This window comes from Chlamydomonas reinhardtii, chromosome 3 (genome assembly GCF_000002595.2).
Source record: "Chlamydomonas reinhardtii strain CC-503 cw92 mt+ chromosome 3, whole genome shotgun sequence".
Taxonomy (NCBI): domain Eukaryota; kingdom Viridiplantae; phylum Chlorophyta; class Chlorophyceae; order Chlamydomonadales; family Chlamydomonadaceae; genus Chlamydomonas; species Chlamydomonas reinhardtii.
The window spans coordinates 6,899,923-6,913,300 of record NC_057006.1 but is presented as its reverse complement, the minus strand read 5'-3'; the positions used below and the strand labels follow the sequence as shown (position 1 = coordinate 6,913,300).

General features: G+C 59.9%; 2 protein-coding genes across 2 annotated transcripts in view; one reads left to right on the top strand and one right to left on the bottom strand.

Annotated features, from left to right (window-relative positions):
• CHLRE_03g198651v5 (uncharacterized protein) overlaps nucleotides 1–1,802 on the top strand; it is a 17,216-nt gene extending 15,414 nt beyond the window's left edge. Inside the window, exons 16-17 of the mRNA XM_043061295.1 lie at nucleotides 30–747; nucleotides 839–1,802. The gene's annotated coding sequence lies outside the window, so the exon portion shown is untranslated. The remainder of the gene's footprint in view (nucleotides 1–29; nucleotides 748–838) is intronic.
• Nucleotides 1,803–4,884: 3,082 nt separating this feature from the next.
• CHLRE_03g198600v5 (uncharacterized protein) lies at nucleotides 4,885–8,326 on the bottom strand. Its single transcript, XM_043061294.1, has 4 exons — nucleotides 7,742–8,326; nucleotides 7,312–7,613; nucleotides 5,426–7,149; nucleotides 4,885–5,264 (listed from the first exon to the last, which is right to left on the bottom strand). The coding sequence occupies exons 1-4, from the start codon at nucleotides 8,110–8,112 to the stop codon at nucleotides 5,136–5,138; spliced, it is 2,526 nt and encodes an 841-aa protein (XP_042926423.1). The 5' UTR covers nucleotides 8,113–8,326; the 3' UTR covers nucleotides 4,885–5,135.
• Between the last annotated feature and the right edge of the window lie 5,052 nt (nucleotides 8,327–13,378).

Sequence of the window (13,378 nt, the reverse complement as noted above, 5' to 3'; positions counted from 1 at the left end):
GGGTTCCATGTGGGCATGGTTGCGTGCAGTGGGCCGTACTAGCCAGTTAAGGATAGTTTGTCGGGTGCCTGTCGTGTTGAGTCGGGGTGCTATGCCAGCATTTGCATTGTGTGCCTGCGCGGGTGCGGTAGTGTGGGGTGCTGCATGCTGTGGCGCCCTGTGTGCTGCCCGCAGCGGTGAGTTGTCTTGGGCATGTTGAGCTGGCTCTGGTGCCGGCCTTCCTGTGGCGGCGGGCCCTGTCTGCACGGGTCTGGTGGCCTCCACGTGGGGTGGCGGGCGTGGTGGCGGGACAATCTCACGGAGTTGCCCAAGTGCATCCTGAAGTGTTGCCGTGTCAGATGCACGCACCGCGTCAAGGCACCAGACCTCCCCATCGAGTGTGTTCCAAGTGTTGTCGTGTAAGACCGTGTTGTGGATAGGGCTGTTCACCGAGTCTATTACTCTCCATTGTCCTGCTTCGTAACGCACAGCAATTGTGTGTCGCACGGTGTACTGGTGGACGGTAAAGCCGCGAGTTCGGGCGGCTACCGGAAGGTTCTCTAGGACCTTTTCTTTGCTGATGTCGCCATTGAGTCGCGGAAAGTGGGTTCGGCGCATGATCAGCTTCCTGTTGGGGTAGGCGAATATGTTGCTGATGGTGGCATTGTGGTACAGGTAGTGGTTCAGGAGAAGTTCGCTGAAGGCGCCACTGTTGGGGCAGTAGCAGTCTTTCCAGAACAGGGCATTCGGATCCTGCGTGGCTGTAAGGTGAGCGTGCACTCGTTTAGCATAAGAGAGGACATCTAGGGGGTCGAGCCATGCGAGCCCCAAAGAGTTGTTGAGGGCGTGGACACTGCAGAAGTGTTGCCGCTGTGGTTCACGGTATGTGTTGTTGGAGTTTGGCGGCCAGTGCAGTGCGGTGGGTGCCCGTGTGTGCATGCTGGCCTGGGCGGGTTGTGCCGCTGGGCCGATGGTCAGTGCGCCTCGTAGGGTTGGCTTGACATAGTGTGCCGCATGTGGCTGGTGAGGCACGTGCGCAAGCAGGAGAGATTTGGTCTGGTTGGCACTCAGCAGGCTTGTGGCTACTGTCGGGCCCAGGATTGCCATGTGTGGCTTTTCCACACTACAGGGGTCGGGTATGTTGAGGTAAAGGCTGTGCAGCGTGAGGGCCAGGGCTGCGCCCCAGAGTAGAAGGTGCCGCCGGTGCCATGCAGTGGCGGTAACGTGTCTTGTTATGTTAGCTGTTTGGCGGAGGAGTGCTGGGAGGCAAAGGGCGGCTAGGATAGCCCCGATTGCCATTGTGTGTAGTAGTCCTAGGGCTGCTGGGATGGCTGCCAGTCCTAGGGCTACGGCCAGGATGCACAGGGGTGAGAGGGCGAGGGTGGTGAGCGTGGGGCCCAAGATGAGCAGGCTGAGGATCAGGCCGTTCATGCATGTGTCTGTTTGTGGCACTGCTGTGTGTGCTCTAGTTTGTAGGAGGTGTTTCCAGAGTAGGTAAACGGCAGTTGTCATCTTACCGTCACCATCCGGCCCACTAAGCCAGTGGACAGCAAACCCACTGGGCCAGTGGGCTTTGGTTGTCATATAACCACGTAACATAACAATCAACTATACTAATGCTAAATTACAGTATTGTCACTCCAGGCCGGTGCGACAGCTGGCCCCGACAACATTCCGGGGACATCTCGCGGGCAGTGCAGCTCGCTGGCACCAGATACAGGGCAGCTGTCGATGCAGTTGATATACATAAGCATCGTTATGTATTGTTTGCAGCTTTGGGGATGCTATGGCAGCTCAACTTTTGCGGGGACCCCGATCACTAGCGCTTGGGCGGTGGCCCTTGGTGCGAGCGGTGCTTTCCTCGCTGCCAGCGAAACGTAATGGGTATTGCCGTGGGAGGCAGATGCGCGGGGGTGGGCGGCAGGGCGGCAGGCCGGCGGGAGGCAAAGCTGGGGGGTGGGAGGGGGTAGCGACCAGACAGCAGGGGGAGCAGCGACTCTGAACGGGGGCACGCCAACCCTCCTCGGCAGGCTCAATTGATGCTGCAGCTCTCACTTGGGAGTGTTCGCTTGCAGTTGGGGGACGATACCGGGCACACGAAAAGCTACGTCGGGGTCAATGCGGGGCGGGCCATGCGAGCGTGGGGCAGGGGGTGGGGAGCGACGTGTGCGGCCCCAGACACCCCCCTGCCCAGGCAATGCCGCCCGCCCAGCCTGCACCACATTTGGTGGACTCCAGCCATACTGCACACGCCCAGTGCTGTACGGAGCATGAGAAGGACCGTGGTGGATTGGATGCACCGTGCTCTGGCTGGGTGGGATCATTCGAGCGTGGGGCAGGGGGTGGGGAGCGAGCGTGTGCGGCTCCAGCCACCGCCCTGCCCAGGCAATGCCGCCCGCCCAGCCTGCACCACATTTGGTGGACTCTAGCCATACTGCACACACCCAGTGCTGTACGAAGCATGAGAAGTTCCGTGGTGGATTGGATGCACCGTGCCCTGGCGGGGTGGGATCATTCGGGTCAGGAGGGGGTGGGGAGCGAGCGTGTGCGGCCCCAGCCCCCCCCCCTGCCCAGGCAATGCCGTTTCCTAGACATTCCTCCCGGGGGCTACTGTCTGGGGCGAGACTTTGTTTGCCCGGGTTTGGGGCGGGCTGTGTCCGAATCCAAAAACAAGGTACGACCCCTGCCAGCCACCCCCATGCCGAGGCCTGGCTGTATTACATCCTTGGACCTTGGCGGAGTCTTGACCGCAGCCCCTGGTGCGTCAACGCAAGATGTCGCTTTGGCGGGAGCATCTTGCTTGTCGTCTAGCATACGCTGCCTGTACAGGCCCACAGGAGATGCCGTTCGGCACGTAGCGCCCGCTTCCCCTGCCTGTGCCCTCTGCCCGCTTGCGCTTTCCCCCGTTGCGATGACGCCTTTCTAATAGTACTGCTCGGCCTGATTCCGCCCAGCTGCCCTTCCGGTCGTCACACACATGCTCAGGGGTGTCCCGGCGCGCGCTCCCATGCACCTCACCCACGTCACCTCGCAAACAGTCCCGCTTCCGCCTGCGTCCTGTGTCTTTGTCTTCCATTCACGACAGTATGCCTTGACCTGCCCATCACACGCCTCACGCGCCGCCAGTCCCATCCCCGCCAGCCCTGGCCTGGCGCACATGATTCGCCCAGCCCCATCCAGCCTTGCGTGCCCAAATCCATAACTCCCGGGTATCCCCAATGGCAAGCTGGTTGCGAGCTGCAGCATCAATTGAGGCTGCGAAGTAGTAGGGGCTGGGCGTGCAGGCGGCGTGGATAGAGGGGGTCGGGGACCGCGCACACTGCCCACCCCCTGTCCCGCCCCCGCCTGGTCCCGCCCCGCAATGCCCCCAGCCCCCCACCCAAACTTGCGCTGCACTCCAGCATCGCCCCCCTCTCCCCTTAGAGCAACATGTTCCCCATGTGCGAGCATCGACCGTGCCTGTGAATCGCTTTCCCATTGCCTGAGAATCGCTTCGGGCGGGGCTGGGGCGGGGCTGAAGTGCTTCGTACAGCACTGGGTGTGTGCAGTATGGCTAGAGTCCACCAAATGTGGTGCAGGCTGGGCGGGCGGCATTGCCTGGGCAGGGCGGTGGCTGGAGCCGCACACGCTCGCTCCCCACCCCCTGCCCCACGCTCGAATGATCCCACCCAGCCAGAGCACGGTGCATCCAATCCACCACGGTCCTTCTCATGCTCCGTACAGCACTGGGCGTGTGCAGTATGGCTGGAGTCCACCAAATGTGGTGCAGGCTGGGCGGGCGGCATTGCCTGGGCAGGGGGGTGTCTGGGGCCGCACACGTCGCTCCCCACCCCCTGCCCCACGCTCGCATGGCCCGCCCCGCATTGACCCCGACGTAGCTTTTCGTGTGCCCGGTATCGTCCCCCAACTGCAAGCGAACACTCCCAAGTGAGAGCTGCAGCATCAATTGAGCCTGCCGAGGAGGGTTGGCGTGCCCCCGTTCAGAGTCGCTGCTCCCCCTGCTGTCTGGTCGCTACCCCCTCCCACCCCCCAGCTTTGCCTCCCGCCGGCCTGCCGCCCTGCCGCCCACCCCCGCGCATCTGCCTCCCACGGCAATACCCATTACGTTTCGCTGGCAGCGAGGAAAGCACCGCTCGCACCAAGGGCCACCGCCCAAGCGCTAGTGATCGGGGTCCCCGCAAAAGTTGAGCTGCCATAGCATCCCCAAAGCTGCAAACAATACATAACGATGCTTATGTATATCAACTGCATCGACAGCTGCCCTGTATCTGGTGCCAGCGAGCTGCACTGCCCGCGAGATGTCCCCGGAATGTTGTCGGGGCCAGCTGTCGCACCGGCCTGGAGTGACAATACTGTAATTTAGCATTAGTATAGTTGATTGTTATGTTACGTGGTTATATGACAACCAAAGCCCACTGGCCCAGTGGGTTTGCTGTCCACTGGCTTAGTGGGCCGGATGGTGACGATGAGCTGCAGTTGTTGTGATTGCAATGGTGAGGCTGACGCATAGCTTATCGAGTCCTGTGTGGATGATAGTAGCTGTCCTAATAGCGGCATGGTAGGCAGCCTGCCTAAACTGAGTGGTGCAGTGTATGCCAATCCTGGCGGCTATTGTGTGGCTGTGTATGGCTGCTCGAGTATGTCCTGCTCCTATCCAGTGCAGGCTCACGACGAGTGTAAGGTGCAGACGAAGGAGCGGTGCCCTCCATGTGGTACGGTTGTGGGTCGGTTGTGGCCCATAAGCTATTTCGGCCCAAGAGTGCAGGGAGGCAGCAGTCTGGTGCAGCAGTGCTCCTCCATGTCTGTTGCCTATCTCAGCCAGCCCAGACATACTGGTTTGCAGGCTAACACCAACCAGACGGGTCAGCCCTGTCACTGAGGGCCAGTGGAGGCCACCTTCCTTCACACAGACCAAGTCCAATCCGGCATTGCTGACCTGTATGCACATTTGTTGTATTCCCTCGCCTGTTGATGCCAGAGTTTGCAACACCATATCAAAAGCCCGTCTAGTCAATCTACCCAGTTCTACATTCTGGGTCCTTGCAGTAGTTACCGCCGCGCTTAAGTTGGCCCCCCATTGTGCCACTAGAGCACATGTAGCTGCCCTCATGCTTCTTATCCATCGCTGAGCCACGTTTCTGACAATGTTGTTGATCTCAAGCGTTCTGGGGCTCCAGGCCGCCGCTGGGGCCGCCTGTGTTGCCGTCTCCACCGGTGCGGGGTCCGGTGATGCGCACGCGGATCGCGGAGCGCTTGGAGCTGGGTGTGCCATCGGGGCGTCGGGCCTGGGGGGCAGTGGCGGACAGCATGGTGTGGGTTGTTGGTGTGTGGTGTCAAGCTGGTTTGCCCTACAAGGTATGAGTGAGGAGGCAAGCATACACGGTTCTGCTATTAGGGGCATTGGCACAGCATGTCTGTTACTGGTTTTCAGGTTGGGGTCATTTACCTGCTGGCTGTTGATCATGTCCTCATCGGGGTCCTCCTCCGCCATGACAGGCCCCTTGGCATTGCTGTCAGGGGGGGTGTTTCCGCTGTAGGCAGGGTTGAGGTGGGTAGAGAAGGGGTATGCCGGCACGGGCTGGTGGCCCCACTGGTTGGCATTGGCCATGTTGCCGACCATGGCCCCGGCAGGGCCGCCGGCAGTCAGGCTGGTGTTGGCGATGGCAGCAGCGCTGCCGGTCGCAGCTCCAGCCTGGTCCCCGCCGGCAGGCAGGCCGGCGGTGGTGGTGGCAGCAGTGCTGCCGGTTGCGGCTCCAACAGGGCCGCCACCGGCGGGCGGGTCGGCGTTGGCGGCGGCAGCGACTGTCTGCAGGCGTGTTAGCAGGTTCAGGGCAGCGGACCCGGCTCCAGCCGCCATGGGGCGTTGGGGGCGCTGCTGAGGTTGCAGCAGGGCGAGCTGGTGCTGCTGGTGCTGCTGGTGCTGCTGGTGCTGCTGGTGCTGCTGGTGCTGCTGCAGCTGCTGCTGCTGCTGCTGCTGCTGCTGCTGCTGCTGCTGCTGCTGCTGCTGCTGCTGCTGCTGCTGCTGCTGCGGCAGCGGCAGCTGCGGCGGCTGTGGCGGCTGCAGTGGCTGCGGCGGCTGCGGCGGCGGAGGCAGCTGCGGTGGCTGCGGCTGCTGCTGCTGTGGCAGCGGTGGCTGCGGTGGTGCTGCCGGCCCGGCCCAGCCCAGGTCCAGGTCGTCGTTGTCATCCGGCCCTGCGGCTGGTTCTGGCGTGATGGCATAGATGAATGCCTCCTGCCTGGGGTCTGCTGCGGCCATCCGGGTAATGGTGGCATTGTTCTCCGTCTTGGCGTCCGCCGACACAGCTGGCTGCAGGATGGGGGCCCCGTCGAGGATGTTGCCGGCCACAGCATAGGCGTCTGCCGAGTTGCGCCAGAGAGTGGGCAGTGCTGCGGGCTGCTGCGGGTATGACATGATGGAGTGGCGCGTGTTGCTTCCCAGCTGCAGGGGCCCCCGCTGCATGTTGCCTTTGAATTGCAGGGCATACGTGAGGCGGCTTAGGCTGGTCGGGCCGGCTGCCTCCAGGCAGAGCGTGGCCTGCGGGTCTGGGCGCCTCAGGACGAAGTCGCCCCCCATGCCCGCTACCAGCTGGCTGCTGGCAAGGGGCAAGTGCTTGTCTTCCACTCTCCAGAAGAAGCCCGCGAGTATGTCATTGGCATCCGTGACTGTGCGGGGCTCACCAACATAGGTGTCGATCAGGTTGGGGTGTGGGAGCGGCGGCGCCTGTGCAGCCTCTGCCTGGCTGGCGCCGTTCTGGATGGCGAGGTGTTGCGGCAGGATTAGGCGCTGCTGCTCAAGCCGGTCTGCTAGCTCTGTCGCAAATGCGTCCAGCTGGCTCATGGCCACACCATTCTCTGTGCTGATGCTGTTGCTGGTGATGGACACCTGCTGGTGTCCTCGCGGGCTGACGCCGTTGGGGCGCGCGCTCTCCTCAAATGTGAGGCTGACCAGGCCCTCCCCCATGTCGACCAGCAGTAGCCGGGATGCCTGCGCAAGTTTCCGCTGCTTGCTGCAGGTGAACCGCAGCAGCAGCGTTTGCGCGGCGATGCTGTTCTCCGAGCTGCGGGGCTGGCGTGCTGACTGGATGATCATGGCGTTCAGGGCCAGCGCTGGCTGCGTTCGCAGAGCAGACTCGATGGTGTGCAGGGCCTCAGCTGCAGTGTTGGCCGGCCCTGTATGGTGGCGTTGGGTGTGGGCGGGATGTGTCAGCAAGGGTGTTCTTGGGTAGCAGAGGGGCAGGATCACAGGGCAGGTGGCGATACGGTGTTTGGTGGCATTCTTGCAGTGTTTGTGTTCGGTGTCTATGCTGTCTTGAGCCCCTGCGGTATGCCCACCTGCTGCGACCACCTCAGCAACGATGTTGAGGCTAGCCTGCCGGTAGAGCTCGTCGGCCGGTGTGTTGTTGTGCTCGTTGATGGTGTGGCACACGCACCATAGGAGCCCACCGTCGTTGCTGGTGGTGCCGTGTGGGCGGGAGCTCCAGCTGGGGAAGCCGCGCTGGGGTAGGAGGCTGTCGTTGCCCTTGGGGTAGTACCACAGCCCGCTGCTGGGGTTGAGTGTGATTCTGGTGAGGGCTGCTGCCAGCAGCTCAGCTGGCATGCGTACCTCCACATCAACATATTTCACCGGCTCGCTGCTGCCAGCGATAGCGAAGGAGCCGTGTTTGACGGGGGTAATCGTGCTGATGCCAGCGGGGAAGGCTGCCGTAATGGCGTCCTTTACACCGTTGATGTCTGCGGGCATGCGCCCCTCTCCCTGCATCACCTGACGCTCGTCTTGCTGCGGGTTGCGCCGGGGGCCTCCGCGTCCTGGCTGCTGCGGGCGCTGCTGGAGTGCGGGCCCGTGCTGTTGCCGGAGCTGGGCCTGCACGTACGCCTCCGCGTTCGGGCCGAGTTGGCCGTATGCGAGGCCTCTGAGGCCTCCAACACGTTGACTTCTGGGGTTGGTCCAATGATGGGGTTGTAGCTGATGTTGAACAGGGCCATGTACAGCAGAGTGCGGATGCCTAGCACCGCGAAGTGCGCGGCCATGGCGATCTGTTCATCTGTTGCGGGTCTGCGGGCACTAGGTAGCGTCTCCGAGTTGTCCGCGGTGGCGTTCTTGTAATAGTGTTGCGCAACAACACGGTTTCCCATGGTCCGAGCTCGCGTAGTGGGCCAGGGCCCGTTCTGGCGCGACACTCGGTCGCAGAAGGCATGGGTTTGCCGTTTAAGTTCATTGTGGTGTGATACTTGCATTTCTGATTGTAGGTAGCAAGTCTGTATTGGACTGATGAGTTTGAGGGGCCAGTTGTAGGCGTCGGGCGTCGCATTTTCATCGCCTCCATGCAAGCTTTCCCGGCGTGTCATCCGATTGTCCTCAATGTTGTTTTGTATGCTTGTGGCTTTTTGCCTGGTTGGGGGCGTGACGGGTGGTGCTGTGTGGGGTTGAAAGGGGTTGTGTCTGGGTGACCGATTTCGCCCGTTCGATTGCCGTCCCTGTTTTTTGTTTTTGCTTTGGTTTGGTATCTTCCATAGATCCCGGTGATGTGTTGTGTCGAGAGCGCTGCTGTGGACATGCCCAGAGTCGAGTGCGCAAGGCTGAAGTTCTCCTTCCACGCACCACGGTGTGTGTGGTTAATTCCCTTAGTGTGGCTTAGGGCTGGCAGCTGTGCGCCAGTTGCCCGGCTGTTGCAAACATGCGAACATCCCCCTTTCGCCGAGCTCTCGGTGCAGGTCGTGAGACCTCTTGCAGACCACTTTTGGATTGGCATGGTACGGTCATGGTTGCCCAATAGCGCGAAAGCGCTGGAATGCCGGGGCGGTCCCCGGTCAAACCAGCGGTCGGCCGCGGCAGAGCCAGACGCGTTCCCAGCCGTGGTCGCGTTGGTTGTCAGCATGCAGAGTGCAAAGCATATCAGAACGCAGATACCTGCGGACTTTCGCTCCACCTTTCGCCGAGCAACCATTTTCCACATATTTCCTAGCGACGAGCTTGCGAGGTTGGTAAGAGGTGTATTTGTATGCATTCTATAGCCTGACTAAGCGGGCTCCAGTCCGCTACCAACTTAACAACACAACCCCCAACACACACCCCGCAGCCACCCAACCAGAAATGGGCCCTACCCAACCAGAGGCTGGGACAGCGACAGCCACCCCTTCCCCCCCTCAGCCCGCCGAGAATGGGGAAACCCACCCAGCAACAGCTGTCACGCCACAACCCGCCCGCAGCCCACGACCGCCCCCAGGCACCCGTGCCATAGCGGAGTTAATCGATAAGATTAAAACCGCGGGACAATCACTACGCAAACTTCTCAAGAAACAAACACAAGACGATATCAAAAAAGCCAGAGCCCGTTTCCAGCACAAACTTGCCACACGAGCCAAACAAGCCCATAAGGACATCTTCTCCACAAACGAGCAAACACGAGGTATCCCTGCACTCCTACACCCACACACCAAAGCACACTGCACCGACAAATCCTCAATACTAGACGCCATCCATACCTACTTCATTGGCCAGGGAGCCACCATCACTGGACCCCGAACGGGAAAATATAAGCCTGAAGATAGACTGCCCAACAACACCTACCCATTCGACCCTAAATACAAGAACAGTGCCCCTGACACCTTTACCCTACACAGCGCAACCACACCACCAACGCACGCGCTGCTCCCCAGCATTGCTGACAGCACCAACTTTGACTCGTGCATCGACCACCTGAGCCGCAACAAGTCCCCAGGACCAGATGGCATACCCAATGAATTGCTTCGCGCCTTACCGCAAACCTTGCGTAGCACTCTGCATAACCTCCTTACCCTGATGTGGGTAAGGGCACACACACCAGCCTTGTGGACGGCCAGTGAAACAGTCCTGCTTCCCAAACCAGGAGACCCGCTCCTCCTAAAAAATTACCGGCCCATTGCACTTGCCAATACTACATATAAACTCTGGACAAGCCTTATAACCGTAGCCATATCTGACATCTCACACGACCTAGACTTATTCAGCGAGACACAAGAAGGGTTTCTGCGGTACCGCAACACGGAACGACAGACTCTAAACCTAGTGCACGCACTAGAAGATGCAGGCCTGACCAAACAAGACATATATGTGATGTATGCCGACTTCTCAAGCGCCTTCAACACAATCTCACACGACAGGCTTTTGGAAATTATGTGGGACCTAGGCATGCCACACGACCTGATTCGTGTGGTCCAAAACCTCTACTCCAATGCGCGCACCTACATACGCTCTGAACATGGCCTGACTGCCCCCATCTACATTGAACGTGGCACCGTACAAGGAGACACACTCTCACCCGTCCTATTCCTGGTGTTCATAGAACCACTCATCCGCTGGCTGCATGTCGGGGGGCGCGGCTACTCCTACGGCTGCCTACCACCCCACCTGAATGCCCGCTACAACTGCTCCTCTGCAGCATACGCCGACGACCTGGCAGTGCTTACAAACACCTTGCGCGACCTCCGAATCCAATGCGACAAAATACACCGGTACTCTGAGTGGGCAGGCCTCCAGGTTAACCACGCAAAGTGCAGAGTCACTGGTATCCTGCACCGCAGAGCCATGCAAGACAAGGGTCTGAACGGGCCCACATGCAACCGAACACTAAGATCAATGCTGGAAAACAAAATCCACATTGGCACCACAAGTATACCCTACCTTCCAGCGACGGAACCGTTCAAGTACCTAGGTGTGCAAGTCACAATGACCCTAAACTGGGGGCCCCAATTTGCGTACCTATGCAAAAATATCACGGACAAAAGCCTCAGCCTCCAAACATGTCAAGCCTCACCAGAGCAATGCCTGCGCATCATCAAATCGTGCATTCAAACCGTTGCTGCATATAGTTTCGCCGTCATGCCCTACACGGAAAATGACATACGCACACTTGACAATATGATCGCACGACTGGCCAGAACATGCTATCGCCTCAGCCGCGGGTTCCCCACGCGAGCCGTCCTAACGCCAGCAGAAATGTCCGGCCTAGGAGTCGGCTCCCTGCTTCCAATCTATGTGCAGAAAGCAACACGGGCCCTAACATTGGCCCTGAATGACCCAGGCCGCCTGGGAATGGTCACACATGCCCTGCTTGAACTACAGACCAGAATAGCCGGCACTACAGACATGCACAAACTCCGCCATGAAAGCCACTACTATACGACACTGAAACAACTCAGCATCATGCGCGCCTACAACCTCACCATATGGGACCACGGGGCCCCATACAAAGGGCCACCCAACACACTGCTATCCGCAATCAGCCGCAGCTCACACCCTATCTCACACCACTTGGTCCTTACCTTGACACAAGCCGGCCTCGATTTGCGAAACCTTGTAGGCAAAGAGCGTACACCTGAGGGGCGCGCATGCCTCATTCCTTCTGACATCCTCTTCCAACACCTGCCACGCAACCAATCAATGCCAGCATAAGCACCGAGTGGCCCTAAACCGCCTTAGCCTATGCCTGAGCGCGGAATGTGATGGTGCCCGTGAGGCACCTTTCAACCAGGCTGAAAGCTACAAATGTCACCTACCCCTTCCGCAGCGATACAGAGCCCTCCCCAACACGCCAGCCTTTGCCGCCCTCCTACCCCGCAATGCCACCCCGGGCGAGCTAACAACCCAATCTACGATGGACGCCCACCTCCAACACATGACTGCATTACACCCCAATACCCGCACCGAGGCTCAAACACCCCAACACCCAAATAGCCTAGGCCCCCGCCAGCGCCAAACCACGTTAGCCCACATGCTGAGAACAACAGGTGCCCCACCCACAGCACCAACCCAGTCGCCAACGGCAAATCTAACCCAAACTCCGACAGGCACACTGCCTACCCCGCCACTAGCGCAACCCATGCCACCGCCGCTAACACAGCCCACGCCCCCACTAACAACACCAGCGGGCCCGGACGCCCCCAACACCCAGACACCACCCACAGTAGTGTCCCTCACAACGGCCCACCAGCAGCCTAAAAGTAAGAAACAACGACCCAACGCCATCAAGCGCCTACAGCAAAAGATTGATGCTGACCCCCGGCACGACCCACTGCCACCTACCGATATGCGCAGCCACACAGAGAAATCTGGCTTTATACTGAACAATGACCCCGATGAAAATGACTCCGGTCCCCCGAACTTTGTCATGTGGGCACCACACTACTTTGCCAATGTACAAAAAGACATGCAAGGAACCAACCGCATGCCTCGACTTGGAATTCCCCGCCACCACAGCAAGTTCCCGCAAAACCGCCCTCGCCCCAACCCGACCCGTACCATCCCAGCCCACCTCGCAGACCCCTACTTCCTGGGTAGTCAGGTGGACGACACCAATCCGCTAAATCCCGTCACAGCCTACATATCCGCACACCCGCCAACAACACCTCCCACCTGCGCATATGACTCCCGACCGAGATGGGCAGACACTGGGGATTTCATGATTGCACCTGAGCCTCCAAACTGGCCGAACATCACTGGTGCCACACCGGGGGACAGCCACGACCCCCGCCAGGCTGACCACGACCCACAAGGACAAATGCGTGCAGAATATATGCAGGAGCGTGAACGCCTCCGTGCACACATGGAGCGCCACCCACCCCAACCAAGGCCCTTCAAGCGTTGGATGGGAATCCGACTCCAGCTCCTGACAGGCAAACTACCCTGGCCGACGCAGGCATACCACGTTGCCCAAGCAGCGAAGCAACTCGTGTACTCCCTGTACCACGACATTGAGGAAATCTCGCACATTCGAGCTGGGCCCATCACTAAAGCCGTCACCGCCCCAGAGAAGGGTGACAGTCTCCACACCGAGCGCTACTATGAGGTAGCTTGGAAGGACACAACCATCGTTAAAGGAGCGGCTGAGGCCTACACCCGCATGAAGTATACTGGGACTGCTGCCGAACACATGGGATACGGGCAAGCGTGCCGCAAATATTTCCTGCGCATGAAATGGGACCCCACCAGCGAACCCGTAGACAAATGCCCCACCCTCCAAGGGTGGACCCCTGCCATCTCCGAACACTTGCGGAAACTTGCACAACCCCCTACACCCGTGCCACAACCCAAGCCCAAAGACGCCCGTCTTACACCTGCCCAACAGCAAGGGCGATGGACGCAAGCCGACGTGGCCGCGTCCCACGTCCGACGTACCACCAAACAGAACACGCGCATTGACACCAACCCGTGCAATCCCTACCTCGACGTCCACCCCACCGGAAGGTATACAATCCAAATCCCAGACACATACACTGATGAACGCACCCTCGCCCACGTCTACAGCCCTACCGGACGCCACATAGCATCCGTTACGCTAGGCACCTTGCTGACTCTTAAAGCTCGGTATGAACACGCCCTATCTACCCACCATGACGCAACCAGCCCGCACCGATCTCAAGG

Excerpts from the sequence above, each read along its gene's own strand:
- CHLRE_03g198600v5 (XM_043061294.1), bottom strand. The coding sequence starts at position 8,112 with ATGGGAAACCGTGTTGTTGCGCAACACTATTACAAGAACGCCACCGCG. Across the intron at positions 7,614-7,741 it reads CGCAGCAAGACGAGCGTCAG|CAGCGAGCCGGTGAAATATG; the intron begins GTGATGCAGGGA and ends TATCGCTGGCAG. Across the intron at positions 7,150-7,311 it reads TGCTGAGGTGGTCGCAGCAG|GGCCGGCCAACACTGCAGCT; the intron begins GTGGGCATACCG and ends GCCACCATACAG.